Raw genomic sequence first — 22,644 nt, forward strand, 5'->3', positions numbered from 1 at the left:
ATGTTCTGGCTGTAGGGAGCCTGTAAAAGGCCTGTTGATCCTGGCAATTTTTTATACTACACATTGCATGGTTACATCCAAAATGAGCATTTCCATGACTCAATAAAATCACTGCAAGTATAAGGTAACCATAAAATCATGGAATTGATTGGGTTGGAAGGGACCTGAAAACCCATCCCATTCCCACCCCCTGCCATGGGCAGGGACACCTTCCACTGTTCCAGGTTGCTCCAAGCTCTGTCCAACCTGGCCTTGGACACTTCCAGGGATGGGGCAGCCACAGCTTCTCTGAATATTGTTTTGTTCAGCACTGAACTACTGGTTATTCTTTCACAGAGAAACTTCTGTAATACTTTCATCTGAAAGACACCAGTGAAAGAGGGCAAAACTGAGCTTCTGTTCCACAGAAAATTAACCAAAAATTATTTTCATTTAGAGTGCACACCAGAAATGATGACATTTTCCATGGAAAGGAGAATCCAATAATTAATATGTCAGAAAAAGCTAATTTTAAATTTTTTTATAAATTATTTCTTTTTTTTTTTCATAAAAACTCCTCTTAGTCATATTTCATGTTCTTTAAACATCATTGCCTTTAAAACCTTCTGGCTGTCCTTTGAAATGTTGCCATCTCCTTCAAAGTTTCATGGAAAGAAAACTTCTTCCACCATGGACATTATTTATTTGAAGCAGCAGAGAGATTTCTCCTGTCGCTGGGTGGAACAATGAAGACAAACAGGACTGTAAAGCCCAGGATGAAGTGTTTAGGAATTCAGAGCAAACCTGCCAGGATCTGAAAGGCAGCAGCCAGAGGGCATGAAAGAATCAGTTCAATAAAACCATTTAATTCTCCAATACTGGCGTTAATGATCTGATTCTCCACCTCTGAGGTCCCTCAGATTGTGTCATTTTCAGAAAAATTGGTGTAAATCTAACTTAGGTCTTTTTGAAAGCCAGTAAGACAGGGAAAACCAAAGGGCTCTACATCACTGGGCTCATTTATTTTTACTAATAAGTTTTTTTCCCTGTTCTATTACCATGAATTTCCTGAATAAGCTTCATTTCCAGCTTATCTCTGCCAGGAGCACTGGCACAACCTTCTACTGAGCTGTACTGGTTGTGTTCTGGAATGGTTTGTGGATGCTCAATTTAAAATTGGGACATGGGGGTTCACTCAAATCAAAACAGATTGAGGAAAACAAACTTCTAGTTCTGGAAAAAAATTGAAAGTTTATTTTTTTTTCCCCCAAAATGCTTCCTTTCTGTTCTTAAATAGATTAATATTTAGACTTTGAAAATACTCTGTCAACCACTGAGCAAATGAGAAGCCTGGGACAGATTTAAGGAGAAAATTAAACTTAGTTAATGTGACAGGGAAGTGATTTTTCTTCTGGAAAAAGACTAGTGGAGGGAAGCAGTTAAAAGAACCAGCATGAAGATAAAAAAATCAAAATTATTTCTTAAAAAAATTAAACTCCTTTCAATAATAAATCAGTACAGCAGCCAGGAATGGCTCTGCCACGACTTAAGGTTGTGTAGCTGTAGTTAAACTCAGCCCAGCCTTGGAGGAAGACAAGCACCTCCGAAGGCTCAAAGAGACTACAAAACCTTTATGTGGAATAGCAATTTTTTTTCAAATTAAAACGGTAATTTTATGTCTTTGCTTTACCTTTCTTGCATTTTATTTTGGGTCACTTAAGAAATAATCTTCCACAATACTTTCAGGGCTTTTTCCCCTTTTTTCCCCAGCTGAAATCCTGTGACAGGGAGCCACCAGGAGCCTAGTGACTGCTCTGTGCTCCAGGGATTCAGATTTCTGCTGCCAGGGCTGCCTGTGCTGTGCCGAGTGTTCAAAACATGTTTTCTCAATGATGATCAAAACAAATCCTTCCTCTCAGTGCAGTATTTATCAGAGTGGTTGATTCTCTGAAGGAATCACTGTGTATTTGTCATTCTTTGGGATTGCTGCAATATTGCACAACACAGTAAATAATAATATCAGGCTCCACTACAGCTCTTTTCATACAAAGCCCATGAAACAGTTCCTTGTAGCACATGAATCCCACTGCAGAGCCTTGCTGCTTCTCCCTTAAAAATCCCATCCAGCTTGATCTAAGCCTTTTCCATTTGCAAATGTGGAAACTTCTCCCGTTGTTGCTGCCTGCCCTGGTGACTCAGCGCTGCTGGCGTCACGCTGAGGTCACTCCCAGCTGCAGCTCTGGCCCTGGGGCTCCTGCACGGAACAGTCACTGGGCCACCAGTGCCACCAGCATCCTCTGCCCCGCTCCAGGGGAAGGGCCACCTCGGCTCTTTTCCCTGCGGGTCCTGCTCGATGGGCAGTTGGATCTGAGTCAGCAGTGCCCTGGCAGCCAGGAGGGACATCCGTGTCCCTGGGGGCACCAGGCACGGGGAGGAGAGATTGTCCCCTTCTGCTCTGCACTGGGGTGGCCTCACCTCCAGTCCTGGGGGAGGTTTTGGGCACCACAACCTCCTATTAGAGAACATCCCAAGGAGGCAAGGAAGAGGGTGAAGGGTCTTGAGGAGTGGCTGAGGTCACTTGGTCTGTACAGCTGGAGGAGTATGAGATGAGACTCATCACAGTTACAACTTACTATGAGGAGGAGAGGGGGATAATGGGAATTTACAGGCAGTTAATGCTGTTACAGCACCAATGAGTGCAACAAACCTACAGGAGGATATGCAGCCAGGTGTGACCCCGTTGGGGACATTGCTGCTTCCAGTGGGAGCCCAAGTGCCTAGTCCAGGCAGCAGAGCAGTCCCTGAACAGCCCCAAAGGAGGGACACAGTACTGCTGTGCTCCATGTGCTCCCCTCAAAGTGTGGCTGAAAAAGCCCTGCAGCAGAACATCACAGAATCACAGGATCTTTAAGGCAGGAAAAGACATCCAAGGTCATCGAGTCCAACCTGTGAGTGATCCCCACCTTGTCACCAGCCCAGAGCACTGAGAGCCACCTGCAGTCATTCCTTGAGCACCTCTAGGGATGGGGACTCTACACCTCCCTGGGCAACCCCGTTCCGATGCTTGACAAAAAAAACCTCTGGAATGCTTCAGGGATTTGTGTGTCCTCACCTGGGTCTGAGGGTGAGCAGCAGAAACCTCATGACGTAGCTGGAGCACTGATGCAGGAAGGCATTTCAGCAGCTTCTCTGCTCATCTACAGTATTTCATTCTCATCCCTCAGGTGCTCCAGAGTGCCCTACAGAACACAATCAAATTATTGGAGCTCTACTAGGAGAGAAGATTGGATTAGCAGCTAAACAAACCAGATCAGGTTATAGATTTCTGTGCAGTTTTATTTTCTTCCTTCCACCACAGGGATATGTGTAAACAGGCACATATATAAAGCCACCAGCATTTGCCATCCACAGACATCTTGCTATAACGGCCACACATTTCTGAAGTGTAAATATTTTCATTTGGGATCTGATACAGGAGTCAGAGGTGAAGGGCACACACAGAGCTTGTCTTTCCTTCTGACTGGGCAGGCAGGAAATAGAATTTTCTGAGCTTCCCAGCTGTCCGTCCATGATGAATTCCTGCTTGTTCCCATTTAGCCCAGCTTCAGCTGGACTGAATATATTCTATTTATGAGTGTCCTGGGATTAGTTCAAGTTGCTCCAGACTTCAGCGTGCTGACGTTGGAGGACATAAACAGAAGTAATTTGCTGATTCACCGTTACAATTTTCATAAAATATGAGTCAGGGTTTTCTTCTTTCATGTAACATTGAAATTAGGTTACCATGCTTTGCTGAGCACTGTGCTGTACTATGTGTGTTCCCAGTAGCATCTCATGTTCCTGCAGTATATTTTTGGAAGGATAACCAGATTTAGGAGGCCACATCTTCTCCTGTTTCCCTTGGCTTTTCAACAAACTGGCACTCACCACTCTGTGCCTTGAGTTGGAGGCCTTTTCTTCACTCCATTGTAGGGCCATGATCCCAAGTGGATTTTCTGCAGCCTAACCATCTGTTGGATTGTTAAATCTCTGTTTAAATTCAACACTTCCATGACTTTCTCCAAACCTGGACATCTGGAGCAAGGCTTGCTGAATGCCCATGGCAGAGGGGTTGGAACAAGATCTTCAAGGTCCCTTCCAACCCAGAGCATTCTGTGCTTCATGTCCCAGGATCCACCTCAAATTCCAGAGTAGGGAGACACCTCTTTCCTCAGATTGCTCCTTCATCTTGGAGAAGGGTCTTCCTGGCAGCCCTTGTCTTTGTGTTCCCCCTTGGATGTGTCTCCCATGTTCCTGCTGTCGCCTGGACAAACCTTCACCTCCTCATGAGTCTCATGGTGCCTTTCTGGTTTAACACGGAGTAAAATTGAAGTGGTGACTGGAGAAAATGACATCAGCATTTAAATAGATTTCCTCAGGAAATTTTTAATGGTCATTTTTATAGCTTATTTTGTGCTTTTTAACTTTTTCCTCCCTGGTCAAAGGTCAAGAAATTATTTCATACAGACCAGTACAGGAAAAGAGCTAATTCTGACTAATCTCAGGGGGTTAATTGTTTTGAATCATTTTCATTCTGAGCATTGATGGCCTTCCGAGAGTTTCTTTGTATGAATCAAAACATTCTCCACTTCCAGGTTTAGGCAATACAAAAACTTAACAAGTCTCTTCACATTTAAGAGTAAAACTCCGTAAAAGGGAGCAGAAGCTATAAAACCCCTGACCTCAATGGACTTCTTGGACTTTCTTTAAGAGATGTTTGCACAGCAAGGAGTTCTCAGTACTTTCACTCAGTGGCTACTAAATTGAATATAAATTCCTTCCAAATCCTGGCCGAGCACTCAATCCAAGGTGCCTAGGGATGAGAGGAAGAGTTTACAGAGCTCTGAGAGTCCTATGTGTGATCTGGCTTCACTGGCAGGCTGGAAAGGAAAATTTCTCATGGTTCTGTTCTCTTTGTGTGTGTGTGCAAAAGTGAATGTCCAGATCACTTGGAAAATGCACCTTTGCCCACCTCCATGTTGGTTCAGAAGCACATGCTTAAAGTTAAAGCCATGAAGAATGTTTTTTCTGAGATGATTTCCTTTGAGACAGAATATGCATCATTCATGACATGAAATTCTGGAGTTTTAGAAGGAAAACATAGCCACATGATGGAATTTTCCGAAGGTAAAGATGATTTTCTTCCACCTTGCTGAACTGCAGAGCGCCGAGCTAAATGCACTGGGTATCTCAGATCTAAATACATGTGAGAATTGGGGGAGTGCAGATCAGGCTCTGACCTTTACAGTTCCAATCTACAGCGTTTTACAACTGCCTTTATTGCTCTCACAGTTTGAACTTGTTCTGCACAGCTAAATCCCTGTGAAATCTGATAATATCTCCAGGTAGGGCTGGTCCCCGTTGTTGCTGTGGAGGATTTAGGTGCTGTTATTCCAGCAAAACACGACCTTGCATGAGGTTATCCGTGGCATACTATGGGCCTTGAGCTCTGCATTCATAAAACCCCATAAAGGGCACAGTTCCAAGCTGTGTGAAAAACTGGCTGTGCTTCTACAATTTTATTCAGCAAGAAATCAGTGCTGTGCGTCACTGGTCAAAAGATGACTAAGCTCTGGTTATAAATGATAGAAACTGTGAGGATTTACAGCTCGATTATCCCTTTCTACTCCTTTGGAGTAATACCTTACTTCTTCACCAAGGAATTAGAGATAAGCAAATCTTTAAACGAGGTGTTTGCTCAAGAGCTTTGCTGGCGAGATATGTATTAATGGATGTATTAAGTGCTTGCTGGAATTAGGGCCAAAGCAGGAGGAGGCAGCAAGAGTCCAGGTTTAGGAGTGTTTCTTGTATATCAGCAGAGGGGACCTGGCCTCAGAGGTGGCCTTTAAAATCCTCCTTTCCAAACCAAACAAAGGGAGCTGGGTGAAATCCCAGCTTTACTGAACTCAGGAGCAGAAGTCCCAGCAACTTCAGTGGCCCTGGGATATCATCAGAGAGATGTCCTTGTCCTTCACCCGTTCTCCTGCCACTTTTCCACACAGAGAACGTGGTGCTGCCAGCCCCGTGGTGGCATTCCTGACCCACCTGCCTGTGGCCAATCCCAACAGCCTGGTGACATCACTGTGGCACATTTTTACATCTGCCTCCCTGAAAATGTGCAAAGAGGGAAACACACAATTCCAAGAGAATTGAGCTCACCCTGCCTGACATTAAATTGGGTTCATCACCCATTGAACATGAGCTTCTCTTGGTGCTAAACACTATTCCCTTGCCCAGCTGTGCCATGGTGCTGCAACTTCCTAGTGATAAAAAGTGAACAAAAAAAAGAAAGATATATATCTTTTCCTAAGTAATTCACTGTTTTCCAAGTGCAGGAGGACCATTAACTAATTAATTGGCCCAATTAATCACTCGATAGAGACATACAATGGCTGGGGGAGCCATGGGCTTCATCCTGGCACAGGCTGAGTGTGCAGCTCCCATCCTGTTCCTCTCTCCAGCAATGTTGCCTGCCCAGGGCCACTGGGCTCCCTCCAGCTTGGCTCTGGTGGCCCAGGACCAGTCAACTGGGAAAGAGACTTTTTGGAGCTGAGAATTGGTTTCTGTTTGGAATTTATGAGGGTTTCAAAAGTCTCATCACCTCTTTTCCCTAATTTGTGAACTAGAAATAGGAATTAATATAGTAATAATAAACAAAGAAATAATAAACTAGTATAATAATATAAAGTAATATAAATATAAATGCTTTTCACAGCTAGGAATATAAAATATTATCAACTAACTTTATGACATAAAATGAAGTAGTCTCAGGAGTGGGATTCTTTAATTGTGCAGTGCTTTGTAATCGCTGCAATTGCTCCATCATAAAACTATTCCCAAGAGGAAAAATACACTGAAGATGTTTTTAAGGGCCCTAAAGAATAACAGCTGGTCTGGGGATTTTTATGTTCAACAAGGGTCGTATTTCCTTGCTGTGGATTGTTTTAGGAGAAAAGGTGAAAATCCTGCTTTGGTGTAATACCCAAGAGCCAGCCTAGAAGTACCTGGGTCCTGGAAGGTCAAGTATGGGCACGGCTATTTAAGGTGATTTTATATTTCCCTATGATAAAATGCATTTTAAAATACTTTCGTGACCTTTTTTTTTGCTCATTGTTATGAGTCACTGTAGTACTAAATCTGCACTTTTTTCAAAACTAATCATGGCTTACCCATTTGGCATATTGTCTCAGAGCAGTTAAGTAAATTATTTCTCATTTTAGGTCTGTGTCAAAACAAACTTAAACATTGTACGACAGCAAAGGTATTCAGTGTCACAGTGGAATGGAAATTACCAAAAATGGCACAAACCCCATATAACCTCACCCCATGCAGGGTTTTATCCCATTCATCCAGTGAAGTAATTGATCAAAGATAATAAATTTTAGAAGCTTATATTGGAAAGCTTGGTTTTTAAATTGGGTGTTTAGAGCCAGAACTGAGTCTGTGACATCATGACTTCTACAGGGAGGAGCAGATGGAATGTTTACAGCAGGACCATCTCTGAGCAGAGCCACGCTGGAGGACATCCTGGTTCCAGAGCTGAGGATCACACAGCAGCCAAGCACTTTTCCACTGCAGGAAAGGCAGAGCTTCAGGTGAGGCAGAATTTGGGGGTTGAGTGGCCAAACTGCACGTGCTGGTGCTCACATTGCTGATTGTCCCTCCATCCCCTTAATCCTTCTATTTGCACCCCTGAAATGTAGATTTCCTTAGATTCTCTTGGAAATTACATCCTCTGCGTGTGTCTTGTGCAAAGCAGCTGTGGCTGCACAATCCCTGAAGTGTCCAAAGCCAGGTTGGACAGAGCTTGGAGCAACCTGGGATAGAGGAAGGTGTCCCTGCCCATGGCAGGGAGTGGAAATGGATGATCTTTGTGGTCCCTTCTAAACCAAACCATTCCAGATTTTATGAAATTGTAGGCCAAACCCACAGACTATTTGTGCAGGAAGGACCTGAAAACCAAATAAGTTTAGTTCTGACTTTTCTTAGGCTTAGTGATCTGAGAACTGGATCACCAGATAAAACCTTTTACCACCAAGTGAGTGGGACCTTCTTCCCACGGGCTTACAGGACCTCATGTTGCACCACAGGAGGTCAGGTTGGGTATTAGGAAAAATTTCTTCATGGAAAGGGTTCTTTGGAATGGACTGCCCAGGAATATGCTGAGTTTGAAAGGACCCATCGAGATCATCAAGTCCAACTCCTGGACCTGCACAGACACCCCAGCAATCCCACCCTGTGCCTGAGAGTGTTGTCCAAGTGTTCCTGGAGCTCAGTCCCCATCAGAGGGATTTAGCAGCCACGTACCTGTGGCACTTGAGAACATGGGTTAGTGGTGGGCTTGGCCATGGTGGGCTCTCTCAGTGGCCTTAGCGGGCTTTTGCAACCAAAACAATTCCCTGATTTTATGATCCCGTGATTCCATGCTTCCCCAGGGGTGTCTGGCAGGGGAGCTGGATGAGCTGATGGTGGCCATGTCCTCTCGGTGTGACCGCGGGGCAGAGCAGGGCAGCGAGCCGGCGGTACCGGGTGTGCGGGGCGTGCCGGGGGTACCGGGAGTGCGGCGGGTACCGCGTGTGCCGGGGGTACCGGGTGTGCAAGGGGTGCCGGGGATACCGGTGTGACACTGGTGCCGAAGGAGCCGGGGGTCCCGGGGGTGCTGGGGGTCCCGGGTGTGTGGGAGGTACCGGGGATACCGGGTAAGGACATTGGTGCCGAAGGAGCCGGAGGTACCGGGTGTGCTGGCGGTCCCGGGTGTGACGGTGGTGCCGAAGGAGCCGGGGATACCGAGTGTGCTGGGGGTCCCGGGTGTGCGGGCGGTACCGGGTGTGCGAGGGGTACCGGGAATACCGGATGTGCCAGCGGTGCCGGGTGTCCCGGGTGTGCAGGCGGTACCGGGTGTGCCAGCAGTGCCGGGGCTCCCGGCTGTACCGCGGGTCCCGGGTGTGACAGCAGTGCCGGGGTCCCGGGTGTGCTGGGGGTCCCGGCTGTACCGCGGGTCCTGGGTGTGTCAGCAGTGCCGGGGTCCCGGGTGTGCCAGCAGTGCCGGGGTCCCGGGTGTGTCAGCAGTGCCGGGGTCCCGGCGGGCCGGGCGGCTGGCGGCGGGCGCGGCCCGGAGCGGCGTTGCCATGGCGGCGCGCTGCGCTCCGCGGGGGCGGGCGGGGGCGGGCGCGGGGCGGAGCTGCCCCTTCAGCACCAGCGCGGCCGCGGACAGCGGCGGCCCCGGCGCGGCGCGGGCAGCACTCGGGGCGGCAGCGCCGTGAGAGTCCCCGCACCCGCTCGGTGAGTGTCCCCGCACGGCGGCTGAGTGTCCCCACGCCCACTCGCTGCGTGTCCCCCGTGCTCGCACGGTGCGTGAGTGTCCCCGCAGCCGCGCGGTGACCGAGTGTCCCACGGCCGCTCGGTGAGTGAATGTCCGCCGCAGCCGCTCGGTGGCTGAGTGTCGCCGCAGCCGCTCGGTGCATGGTGTCCCCGCCCGGCCAGTGAGTGTCCCGCAGGCGCCCAGCGCTCCGGCCGGCGGGTCGCGGGTGCCCGCGGGGTTGGCCGGGCGGGGCCGTTGCGGGAGCGGTTGGGCTCGGTTAAAAAACTTGGCGGAGCCCGCAGCGCTCGGCTCGGCTCGGGCCTTTTCCTGCTCTCTCCGTAAGGCGTTTTCCTTAGAAACTTTACGGGTGAACTTGTGGAAAGGGCGGTTTGTCGGCGTGGCGGGGCTGGAGGGGTCTGTGTGTGTGGTGAGCTCCGTCTCACTACGGGCGTTGCTTTGCATGAAGCCTAAAAGCTCCCTGGGTTCGGGCAAGCCCTGCCTCGGCACGTTCATAGTAGCAGTAGTAGGAGCGTGGCATTCCTTACTCGCTGCTGGAAGCTCTGTCATCCCACTCAGATGATGACAGCCCTGCTAGCTGAGGCCTTTTCTGTGTGTTCTGCGAGGACCATCCGTGTTTTGGGGGAGGTCACAGCCTGGAGGTGACGGTGACAGTGAAGTGACAGTGACAGTAAGCTGGGATTCTGTGCCCTAAACTCTCCGGAAGTGCCTGTGTGCAAAGCAGAACTGCTTTCCAGCAACTTGGGGCTGGAATTCTGTGTCTTCCCAGCCAGGAATCACTCTCCTGTGCTCCCTGCCTTCTCCCACGGGCATCTCTGATGCATCTTTAAGCCGCTGCAAATCTGTAATAGCATTAATTGTTCCCTCAGAAAGAGGAGGGTGGGCTCTGCAGGCTCGCACACGTTGTGTTCCGTGTGCTGCTTTAGCAGTAACAGCCTGTTCGTGGCTCCCATGAAAAGCAGCCAGGTGAGAATGAATGGGGATGTGCTGAATTCTTCGCTAAAGGCCGAGGGATGAATAATAAATGACAGTGACTCCAGCGCAGGGACTCTCCCACGCTTCACTTCGTGCTCCTGACTTCTTAAGCTCTGGAGGCAGATGTGATTTGTCTGTCCCATTCAGAAATGTAAAAACAATCCCTGCATCATGTAAAATGTAAAAACAATGCCTGCAGCATCCAGGACTCAGGAACACGAGCTCGATGGGGAGGGAGAATAGCTGTCTGCATTATACCTTCTATTCCTTATGTCTTATCCCTCTGGCATTCCCACAGCTTTGTTCAAAGGGAGCACTAATAATTCCTTTAATTTGCAGTGCTGCAGACCTTTGACCTCGGGGCAGTGCTGCCTGCACACCCTCCCTGCCCTGGTGTGCATCCCGGGCATAACTTTACAGTAAATTTAGTTTTGTTGCCTCATTAGGCACCAGACACACAAGGCTGTGTAAAGCCTGTGTGCTCTGGAATGATCCAGCTGCCACAAAGAGACACGTTGACCCTTGTGAGCCAAAGCCTGACCCTAAATTCCTGCCCTGCAGATCAGGGCTTGAGCCCCTGCTGAAGCTCAGGGGTAACTGCTGACACAGTAGAGTCCCATCATTTATGAATCGACTATAAATCAGGGAGACAGAAGTAGACTAAGTTCCTTGAAAGATCACATTGAGACTGAGTTATTTTGGAGAGTCAATTAAGCAGCGTTTAGGCTGGCAGTGGAAATTAATTCATTAATTAACACTACTTGAAGGAATGAAATTCTACTCATGTTTTCAAAACACTCCTAATCCAGAGTGGTTTCCTGGCCTTCCTGGTTCTGGGCTCTGGTGATCAGACTCGAGGAGGGGTTTGAGCTATGCCATTCATTCTTGGCCATAGCAGAGGGGGAGATCTTGGTGCCTTGTGCTCTGCTTTGCCTTTCTCATTAGTGTTGAGAAGCCCTTGGTGGGTCATCCTGAGGTTGTTCACAGTGTTTGTTGAGTTCTCAGTATCTTGATGGTCTCTGCTTATGGGGATAGACTTTTTTTAAATGGATTTAACACGTGGTTATGTCTTAAATGTCATATATATAGATATATATATATGCTTGGACAACCTGGGATAGTGGAAGGTGTCCCTGCCCATGGCAGGAGGTGGCACTGGATGGCCTTTAAGGTCCCTTCCAACCCAAACCATTCACTGATTCTATGCTACTGGGATTCAAACATTAAAAAAACCAGAAGTATTTGAAAAGTTGCAGTCTGGCTCTTTGCCTTTGCCACCATGATCTGCATGCAACCATAATAATTCAAAGCATCAGTAGAGAATCTAAGATGCCCCAGGGAATCAGCCACGTGCCATTGCCTATGGCCAGGCTGAGTTCATGTGGTACAGCAGGGGAGAACCCAGCTGCAAAACCTGAGCATAATATTGAACATGATTCCTTCATGTTGCAGAATTGCTCACAGGTAAACCATCATTTCAGTTCTTTTCTAGCCAAGTTATTTTGGAAGCCCTGAAACCAGTTTCTTTCAATGTGATTCAACAAAAGGAGGCTTTTCCTCCATAAAACGCCACAAACGGGTACAGCAGATGTTGATTTATGTTCACATCAGCTGATTTTCTTCTCCATTACCCTTTCTGCTGGATCTTTGCTTATCCAGCAGGTCCTGTTGCCCTGACATCCGATGTCAGGTTGGATGTTTTTGCACATTTGGTGAAAGCTTGACTCAGTCCTTCTCCCCAACTTGGTGTCATCAGGCGCATGATGGTCATTATGAATTATTGATAGTGATGGAAAAGTCACGAATGCACAGCTGTGCTGCAGGGCCTGGGCCTTTTTCTTGGGTTTAATCATCACTTTATCTCCTCTCTTCCTTTTAGTAATAATGTCAACAGAGATTTCGTGCTGCCTTCACCACAAAAGAGGAGCAGTTCCCTGCTCTGGTGCTGCAGCCAGAATCCTTTTTCCTGTTGTAGTTTGACCAGAGTTATGCAGATTCTTTAACTGCAAACTCTAGAAAACATTTCATTTACCAAAAAACTATTTTCTAGGGGAATCTTGGCTGTTACTGATGCAAAATTAGGCATAAACTCTTGGCAGCAAATACTTTGAAGATAATGCATAATTCATTTCTTTATCCCCACTTTTACACTGTAATTCAAAAATTTGGGAAAATGGCATTAAAATGAAATCCCACTGCTGTGTTTTGTATTCAGAGAGTAACTTTCTAATATCAGTATGGAAATGAATTCATAAAAATATGAATTCTATATGAACATTGTAAACACAAACAGTAATATAATTAGATAGTGGAAGACACAGTAATCTTTGAGTAGCTTGTGAGACACATTCCTGTGGAGGTGGAAGCCCAGCCTGCTCCAGGATACAGAAGTTTTCCCAATTCAATTTAAACTCCCCCCTTGCTGTAGCAGCCAGGAGGAGCCTTTATTTGGAGGGATCCTAAACTGCTTCACAAATCAAGCTGGAGCCTGGGCCTGGAGCTCACAGCTTCTGCCATGAAATGAAAATACTCCTGCAGTGGAACAGAATAACTGTTTAAGAGAAACACATCTCTAACATGTGCAGAGTGGAGCAGGGGTGATGCAGAGAGGTCTTCAGGGTGCATTTCTTTCAGCTTTCAGGCTCCTCCCAAGGAAAACTCCAAATCCACTCTGGATGAACCATCAAAACTCACCTTCAGTACCCCAATAACTGAGCACTGATTCAGAGGGAAAAACCCCACACTGCACTGACTGACTGAAAAAACTACATGCAGCTTCCAGCAAGGGTTTTTGGGGTATGATCAGGTGAAAAAGAGAAATCTGTTCAGTGGATGTGGTTGTGTTGGAACCCTCTCAAAACAGACAAAAATGGAATCCTGGAGGATCCTCTCATGGTTTAGTGACCAAGGCAGTTCTTGGGGATATTTGCTGGTTGTCCTTCGATGCAGATGAGGGGAGGATGGTTCTGGAGACTTCCTGAGGAGAGCCTTGACTTTGTAATGCCCTTTTTACCCTGAAAGCAACCCAGCATTAGGGCTGCAGTAGCACATGGCATCACTCATCACTCTTCCTCTGGCATTTGAAGAGGAGAGATGATTATGAAGATGGTTAATAGATGGAAAAGAAGGATTGTTTCAATTTTTACCTTGCCTGCTTTTGCTGCAGTTTAGTCATAATAATGAGAGTTTTTGATAAGTGAGATTTGGATTGAGTCACTGGGATCTCGAGTGAGTAAATAGATTTTGGGATTAGTCTGAGGAGCTGAGCAGAGCAGTCAGGGGAAGCTGCAGGCAGAGAGGGGGAGGAAGGAATCTCTTGGATCCTTGGCTCTTCTTCCTGCCAGTTTGAGGGGCATCACCTTGAAATGCCCTGGGAGAGCTCTGAGCAATCTCCACATCCACTAAAGCCCATGGGCACCTGGAAGGTTTGAGGGTCAGTAGTCCTCAGGGTGGGACCTGGCAGTGGGGACACCCAAAAGAGTGACCAGCTGGGAAATTGTGGCACAGAGGGAAATCCAGGGCACAGAGCCACTGGCATCTCCCAGACCCTGCTGGATGTCAGGATAGTCTTGTGATCCTTAGGCACAGAGACACCAGGGAAAAGGCTTGGGAATGGGTTTGTTGGTGCATGTTGTCCCAATTCACATCCCAAATTCAGGAACAGGGAAGTACTCTCCTTAAAGCACAGGGTAATTGTTGACAGAGTCATTTTTATTTTTGTTTTTCCTTCAGCTGAAAAAATCCTGGGAACCCTGAGCGTAGAGTAAGGAAATGATGCTTTTCTCTGTAGTGACTGAGCCAATAAAAAACAGCTGTTGGGAAAAATGTCCCAGTAGGCAAAGCAGCTCATCAATCTCAGCTGCTGCTTCTATGAACATATTATATAATAATACCTCTTCTAAAAAAAAAAAAGAAAAAAAGAAAGCTGTAAAGGTCTCTCTCATCTTCCCCTAAATATCACCAGGGGAAGGCATAAATTCTGCTCCAGTGTTAATCTGTTCATCATGGTGATATATCCATTAATGGATATCATACATCCATTAAACCATCCACCCTTGCGCAGAAAGAAATAACAATATTTCAGCGTTAAAAAGAAGTTTGTATTTTTTTTTTTTGCAAAGTGACTGATTTGTCTGACTTCTCCAGACTCCACATGCTGAGAGTCTTTTATCTAAGCAGCCCAGAACTCTTTCCTTTGCCATCAAGGCCTGACTGGCTGCTCACTGCCAGGCTCAGAGCAGAGCTCAGCCCTTGCCAGACTTAACCCTTTATTCCAGCTGCCAACGTGAGCCGTCAGTGCACGGATTTGGGAGCAGGGCAGGAACATGCATTCAGCTAATTAGTAGCCCACCAGGAGCTGGAAAGCAAATGAAAGTTGCAGACAGGCTCTGGCACAGCAGACAGGTCCTCACAGGGTGAGCAAAGCAAGTGCTGTGCTGCTGGCAGCAGTAAAATGGCATTTTCAGGGATAAAAATCTGCCTGCTCTAGCATGGAGGAAAGATCTGTACTATTCCTAATAAAATGAATGATACAGTCCATACCTCCTTGGGCTATAATTTCAGGTTTTCCTGCAGATTATGCAGATATTTACACTTAAATCATACTTGCAAAATTATCTTTACTAGAACCATCTATAGTTTCAGCATAAAAACTGAGATTGTGGAACACAACAAGGAGTTAATTCCTGTCAATATCAAACCATACACTGGACAGGCCCTGCTTGGGATAGTCAGGAAGCCTTGAGTGGGTTTTGTAAACTTTGCAGGATGGGGTGCTGGAATGGGAGGTCTTGGAAGGAAAGCCTGAGAGCACTGATTGTCAGCACGTGTTGGAAATGAGAAACAAATATAAGGACGTGCCTTTATGACAGCATATGAATATTTACAGAAATTTTTCATGCCAGCATAGCCAGTCAATGAACATGGAAATTCCAGCAACAGTAGGCTTACTCTAAATGAACCAACAATCTCATGTGCCAGGAAATAAGACCTTCCTGCCAGCTGCACACTCTGATAGGAAGAACCTAAAGCCACTACACAATTCATACTTCATTCTGCTGAGTTATTATTCATTCTAAATTTTATATGATTCTACTACATCCCTGCTAATTTGCATGTCTATTAATAATATTAAATTCCCACTCCAAATCCCGTAGGGAAAATGTCAAGTTTGTTAATATCCTTGCAGAGGATTAAGCATGACCTGAAATCCAGAGTATTTATAAGCACTTTGGTGCTTTTCCCACTACTTCTACCTTATCATTCCCAACTTGAAAGGCTGTGGTTATACCTGCAGGACTGCCAGGCTGTAATGCATCATTTATTATGTCCAGCAGGTGACTGGTGGTTAGCATTGATCTCCAAATGAATGTGATTGTTTGTTGGGTTTTATTTCCTGCAGCTTTCCCGGGGAGCTTCGTGTTTCTGTCAGTGACAAGATGACAATTCATATTTCTACCAAATGATCCAGTGACTCATCCTATTAACTCTGCTGGAATACACGCTTCCAGTCATCCTGCCACGGTGAGTCCGGGGGATTTTGCATTCTTGCTGGGAATATTATTCAGAACTTAGTCCATGGTATGTGTTTGGTAGTATAAATAATCTTCTCCTAAAGCAGGAACTTCCCAGGAATGACCACAGCCCCTTCTAGGGAAAATATTGCATATGACAGCTATTTTTTTAAAAAGTTATTAAAGTATTTTGGAGCAATTGAGCTACTGGTAGCCTCATGTTTTATACAGGTTTGGATTGGAGGCTCTGTGAGAAGGAGCCTCATGTGTTGTGGGAACTGATATCAAATTGTGATAAATTGAAAAGGTTGCCCTGTGAGAGGATTTCCACCTGGCTAAGAATGAGTGTACCATGAGTCATGATGGGAAAATGTGACATCCAGAAAACCCCAAATATCCAGCGTGACGTAGTATGGATTATGATTTCATACTGGGTGCCCAAATTAAACTCCACATTTTGTGCCTTCTGAGATCTCCCAGCTCATCAAGCCAATGTCCTGGAACATTCCAGTAGGAACACAAAATCCCAAGATGGTTTGGTTGGAAGGGACCTTACATCCCATCTTGTTCCTTGGGCAGGGAAACATCCATACTCTGGAGCACTCAAGCCCTGTCCAGCCTGGCCTTGGACACTTCCAGGGATCCAGGGGCAGCCACAACTTCTCTGGGCAACCTGTGCCAGGGCCTCCCCACCCTCCCAGGGAAGAATTTTGTCCCAAGATCCCATCCCACCCTGCCCTCTTCCCTTAAAGCCATTATCCATGATCCTTGGGTGGGGTGGAAAAAGTAGGACACATTTTTGGGGATCAAGCCTCCTCTTGGGTATACATTTTTTGCCCTTGAAGGTGACATTCTGTGGCAGAGCTCAAGCCAACTGCTTTGCAGTGCATTTTGCCCACCTTTGCAGCCTTATCTGCCAGGGAAGAGCATCTGGCCCTGAGTTATCATTTGTTATTGCAGGGAAACTCGATGGTAACTGGACTGCAAACTGATGGCAATTCATGCGTTATCGCTTGATAACAGGATAAATAAACACTGCCTTCACCACATGCATTAACATTAATGGAAGGAAAAACTCATGGAAAACACTGTCAAACCAGTTTAAATATGTCCCCTTTTAGGTTCCCCAGATGCTTTACTGCTTCTTCTTGTCTCGTCTGGGTTTAAATTACGACTGGAACTCCCTCCACGTGTGACATTCCTGCCTTTGGAGCTTATGCCAGCTGCAGTCCTGAAGTAAGTGAGCAAAATACTTCCAAGTGCCCAGCTTAATAGAGAAATGGGTCTTTGAATTAAAGTAAAGCTTCAGCAGGAGATCATGGGAATTGTTAGTGATGTATGTAAGGTGTAAGCAGGAAACCAGCACAGGGATTTGAGGGATGGCAAAGTTTCTGTGGGTGTTTCTGGAGTGATCATCCAAAACAGGGACACCATGGCAGCTCCCAGGGCATTTTGCTACATCTCTTTTTTAGCCTCTTCTCCCAGGAAAAAAGGGACAGGATGAGGGAAATGGCCTCCAGCTCCAGCACCAGAGGAGGACAGGTGGACATCAGCTGGAATTTCTTCATGGAAAGGGCAGTCAGGCATTGGAAGGTGCTGCGTGGGGAGGTGGGGAGTCTCCATCCCTGCAGGTGTCCAAGGAGGTGGCACTCAGTGCTCTGGGCTGGGTGACAAGGTGGGGATCAGGCACTTGTTGGACTCAATGGTCTTGGAGGGCTTTTCCAGCCTCACCGATTCTGGAATTCTGTCATCCATAAAGGATCCCCACACAACCCATTTAAAGTACAAAGTAAAAAGAACTGGAGCATTTAGGTATTCCCAACCTTTATTGTAAACAGAAAAACATGGGAGCAGGTAGAAGCAAAGGGAAGAGGATGGAGCTGCCACAGCTGCACAAAAACTGTTTCAGCTGTATCCTGCCTGAAAATGCCAGCACATGGCAAACCCTTTGAAAACACACTGAATCAACATTGTGGAATATATAAAAAGAGAATCTAAACAGTTTATCAGTAAAATATGAGCTAAATTTGAGGAGACTGTTCTCTAGACTGTAAGTATCTGTTTCTATGAAAGTTGTGGGGAAGATGAAAGCTGTCATTAGCATGGCAGATTTTCCTCATTCAGATGTAAAGCCAGATCTGCTTGGATCTTTTTGACGAAGCTTGTGCATGGTGGAGTGGTGAGAGGTGGTTAATGAAACATTTCAGCACCATTGTAAGCCCAAACTCAAGAGTTGCTTGGTCCAAAAAGAAAATTAGAGCCTCTGATTTCAATAGTAAAATAAATAATAAAACTTAACAATATTATGTTCAATGATCCAACAGTATCCAAACATTTTTCCACATTGTGACCATTTTATCAGCTGAAGGTGACCACTGAAGGACAAGTTGAAAGTTGAGTCAGGGACATATTTTTCTAACCTTATAATAAGGATAATATATCACAAAACTTGACTGGGTCTGATCCATCTTATTCTGTGCTTCTCTAGCCAGTGTATGTAAAAGAAAACACCCTGAGAACTGTTTTACCTCATCATTTTATCTGGCAGAGAGTGGGAGGGTGCAGGGTTAAGTACTGGGTTGCAAACTGGTAGCAAATTAGTAAATAATAATAATACGTAGTAGTAGTAGTAGTTTATTTAGGTTTACCTGCAAATTAATTATATTTCTGAAAATTTAATTACTGGGGCTTTTTCCTAGTACATTTTCCTCGCTTGTCAAAGTTGAAGGTGTTATTTCAGCACAGAATTTTTAATATTTATCATAAAACATTAATGTTGAGACTCTGAGCTCCCAAAGCCTCCCCAGATTCTCCAGGAATCACTTCAGAGAAATGACATTTTGAGGGACGACTCTTCAACACAAAAGAGAGATTTACTGACATTACCTTCTCCTTTCAGCTTCAAACTTCAGTATATTGCAATAACACCCGAAATACCTAAAATCATGTAGCAATAAAGGAAGGATTTCTAATCTTATTTAGGGATATGTCCATCTTCTGACTTTCCAAGTGTTTAAAGAGGGTCTCTCTGCTAAGAGGGGATTGAATTTCAACATTCCCTTCTTGAGTCCCTTTTCTTTGCATCACAGCATCAGCCTCAAAAAGGTCAAAGTTTTGCAATATCAGATAAATGCCATAATAAGAACTACTGCTTAGACAACAATTCTGGCAATTTTAAGTTTTCTAGAAGATCTTAGGGGTTGGTCCACCATAATCTGACATATGAAAAGCTGGACTTGATGATCTTGGAAGTCTTTTCCAACTTTAATTCTGTGATTCTATGAATGAGTGAGGGGACAACATGGCAGCAAAAACATTTGAACAAAACCCTCTCCTTCCAACCTGCCTCCAGCCAAGGTTGTCCCACTTCCAGAATTCCTGTAACAGCTGTTTTTTAGGATAAACTTGTACTGAGTTGTCATCAAGGCTCTGAAGGATGCATGGCAATAGTTTTAAAGGAATAAGCATGGAATTCAAATGAATATTCAATGGTGAAATCATTAGCATGTAAAATTGGCAGTGCTGTGGTGATTTCTCTCCTTTTTAGTTCAAACTTTATGTCCTGCCTGCAGGAAAAATGTGGATATTTCTGAATACACCTGAAAACATACCTGTTATGTTTGTGGAATTATACACTGTGTACACAATACCAGGGACTACATGGCTGTGCCAGAACTATGGGACTGATTCTAAGACCTCCACACTGTCAATTAAATTCCCAACTTCAGTCCTGCTTTAGCCAACTTTTAAAACATTCCTTCAACTTCAAACATCTGGTTAGTCCCATTCTTTGTCGTGAGGCCAGGAAGGTGCTTGGAATTCCATATGCTCCTGATCAGCTTAATGGGAGCTGAAATTAAGGCAGAAGTATGTGAAATAGAGCTCTGTCATATTCCCAAGCTGTTTGGCAGCTCAGAAGTTAGTTGAAATTACTAAAATATTCCAGAATGTGGAATCTGAAGGCGAGGGAGGGAGAATGTATGACAACGTACATATGGAGTCACTACTGGTTAAGAAACAACAGTGGAGACTTTTCAGAAGTGTTATTACTTAGAATGATTTTACTTTATTTTTATTCTTGAGTTTTGGCTGAAAGAATATGTTTGAGCCATCTGTCTGCAGAAACACTGGTGGGTGTTTCAGTAGCAGGTTCTGGGTGTTGGCAGATTCCCAAAGGCACTTCTTCCACCTGGCTGGTGCCTCACTGAGCCCCTTCAGATCCCACCTGGACACCACCTGAGTGTCTCATCTCCTTGCTAAATGTGATGCTGTGAAGTCAAGATATCATTTTAAGCTGAGACATTCCCAAAGCTGAGCTTTATTTCATGTATTCTATAGGTGCTTCTTTACAGGCTTTCTTGAGGTTCTTCCTCCACAAGACTGGAAGGGGTTTTCTCACTGGATCTGCAAACTATGACTTGCAGCATTGATACATCAATGTAAAACATTGTTAATGGCTTAGAAGGGAAGTGTTCTCCTCAGAAACATCATGGAAACAGCTTAACAATTATCAGATATCCAGTCCTTAAACCACAAGTGATATATTTAAATGATCCATAGAGATCAAAGTTCATCCAAGGCATATGGCTGGATAACCAGGGAGCAGGTTGCATCATTCCTGGTTTTCATAAAAAACTTCCTGGTCTTTTAGTAGTTTTAAGCATTCAAGTCACTGAAGATCAAGGGAGATGTCTAGGCAGGACAGAAAGAACAAATTTGCTCATTTTGTTCATTTTAGCTCTTCATGGTGAAATTTATTTGGAGTTTCATTAGAACCACCAAGTATTTCGTGTTATTAACCTCTGAGTAGTTTTAAATTGGGTCTATATGGTTTCCTGCATTTACTTTGAGTCATGGGTTATACAATAACGTGATGGCTTCTCAACAGGATTAAAACCCAAGTACATTAAAATTCAATTAAAAGCCTGTGACAAGTGCAGTGGTTGACTCAGACCATTAACTGGGGTTGTGTCTCTAAAATGAGCAGCTCTGTCACTACACTGGGGGAGGAAGTTTGGTATAACCAAGTGAAATGTCCTCTCTGACATTCCAGGAAGTTCTAACATTTGTCTGCAATTCCTCTTTCTCCCTGTTTAGCCAACTGACATCACAATGACTGAGGACTTGGACCACAGATTCAGTTATCTCACCTGGGATCAGATTAAAATCCTGGATCAGGTTTTAGCTGAGGCTATACCTATTCATGGGAGAGGAAATTTTCCAACCCTGGAGGTAAAGCCAAAGGATATCATCCACATGGTAAAGGAGCAGCTCATCGAGAAGCAGATCCACGTCAGGGACATCCGCCTGAACGGTTCCACTGCCAGTCACATCCTGGTGAAGCACAATGGCACCAGTTACAAGGACCTGGACATCATTTTTGGAGTGGAACTTCCCAGTGAGATCGAGTTCCAGGTCGTTAAGGAAGCAGTTCTTAATTGCCTATTGGACTTCTTGCCAAAATGTGTCAACAAGCAAAAAATCACGGCTCAGACCATGAAAGATGCCTACGTACAGAAGATGGTCAAAGTCTCCACCGACCACGACCGCTGGAGCCTCATCTCGCTGTCCAACAACAGCGGCAAGAACGTGGAGCTGAAGTTCGTCAGCTCGCTCCGGCGGCAGTTCGAGTTCAGCGTGGACTCCTTCCAGATCATCCTGGACTCCATCCTGGCCGTCTACAGGGCCACAGACCGACCCCTGACACAGGACTGCCACCCCGCCGTCATCGCCGAGAGCATGTACGGGGACTTCGACGAAGCCATGGACCACCTGAAATACAAGCTGATCTCCACCAGGAACCCGGAGGAGATCAGGGGAGGTGGCCTTCTGAAGTACAGCAACCTCCTGGTGCGTGACTTTAAGCCGGCGGACGAGGCTGAAATTAAATCTCTGGAACGTTACATGTGCTCCAGGTTCTTCATTGATTTTCCCGACGTTGCCGAGCAGCAGAGGAAAATCGAGTCCTACCTGCGCAACCACTTCATCGGGGAGGAGAAGAGCAAGTATGACTACTTGATGACCCTGCGTGGGGTGGTGAACAAGAGCACAGTCTGCCTCATGGGACACGAGCGAAGGCAAACCCTCAACATGATCACCATCCTGGCTTTAAAAGTGCTCGGAGAACAAAACATCATCCCCAACGCGGCCAACGTCACGTGCTATTATCAGCCTGCTCCCTATATCAGTGACAGAAACTTCAGCAACTACTACATTGCTCATGGACAACCCCCTGTGTTCTACCAGCCGTACCCTTTCCACATACAGCTACAGAGTGGGATGGTGTAGGAACGCTCCGACCTCCAAGCACTCACCACTCCTCTCTTTCCAGTTCTCTCCTTAATAAAGGCCTCATTAAAGCGAGTTTTATCAGCACTTTTGAGTTAAGGACATATTTTTGTGCAAGTTGCCAAAGTTGTTTGGTTGATCAATGTCTAACTCACCGTTAAGCAGGTGAAATAAGTGAAGCGTCTGTCATTCGTGAAGTGTTTATACCTTGACGTGTGTTTGGGCTGTATTTTTTTGCAATGAAAAGAGAAGGGTATAAATTATTCTAATTTTATAAAAATGAAATGCACTAAGTTCTGGGTTCTTAAAAAAAAAAAAAAAAACCTTAAGGAAAATTTAAATGGTGTCAATGAAAACTGAAGCCAATGAAATACCTCTCTGTAGAAATGCCTGATGTTAGAAGGGGCAGTGCTCTGGGTACATCAAAGTCAATCATCCCTTGGTTTTATCCATGCAGTTCCACCAACATTTGTTTGCAGCACCTTTGAAAATACACATTGATGGGTCATCTGTTGGTGGGGTGAGCTCTGC

General features: G+C 45.6%; 1 protein-coding gene across 4 annotated transcripts; it reads left to right on the forward strand.

The window, feature by feature from the left end:
- Positions 1 to 7,471: 7,471 nt before the first annotated feature.
- TENT5D (terminal nucleotidyltransferase 5D) lies at positions 7,472 to 22,200 on the forward strand. 4 transcript variants are annotated; one of them, XM_085060664.1, is made up of 4 exons: positions 7,472 to 7,613; positions 15,714 to 15,835; positions 16,947 to 17,061; positions 20,923 to 22,200. In XM_085060664.1, the coding sequence occupies exon 4, from the start codon at positions 20,938 to 20,940 to the stop codon at positions 22,111 to 22,113; it is 1,176 nt and encodes a 391-aa protein (XP_084916790.1). In that variant the 5' UTR covers positions 7,472 to 7,613; positions 15,714 to 15,835; positions 16,947 to 17,061; positions 20,923 to 20,937; the 3' UTR covers positions 22,114 to 22,200. The 4 variants fall into 4 exon arrangements, with proteins under 4 accessions (XP_084916790.1, XP_084916792.1, XP_084916793.1 ...); XM_085060666.1 differs by lacking the exon at positions 7,472 to 7,613 and adding an exon at positions 9,170 to 9,300; XM_085060667.1 differs by lacking the exon at positions 7,472 to 7,613 and adding an exon at positions 9,403 to 9,421.
- The last annotated feature ends 444 nt before the right edge of the window (positions 22,201 to 22,644 follow it).

The sequence above is a fragment of the Lichenostomus cassidix genome, chromosome 4A (genome assembly GCF_008360975.1).
Source record: "Lichenostomus cassidix isolate B80296 chromosome 4A, HeHo_3.0, whole genome shotgun sequence".
Taxonomy (NCBI): domain Eukaryota; kingdom Metazoa; phylum Chordata; class Aves; order Passeriformes; family Meliphagidae; genus Lichenostomus; species Lichenostomus cassidix.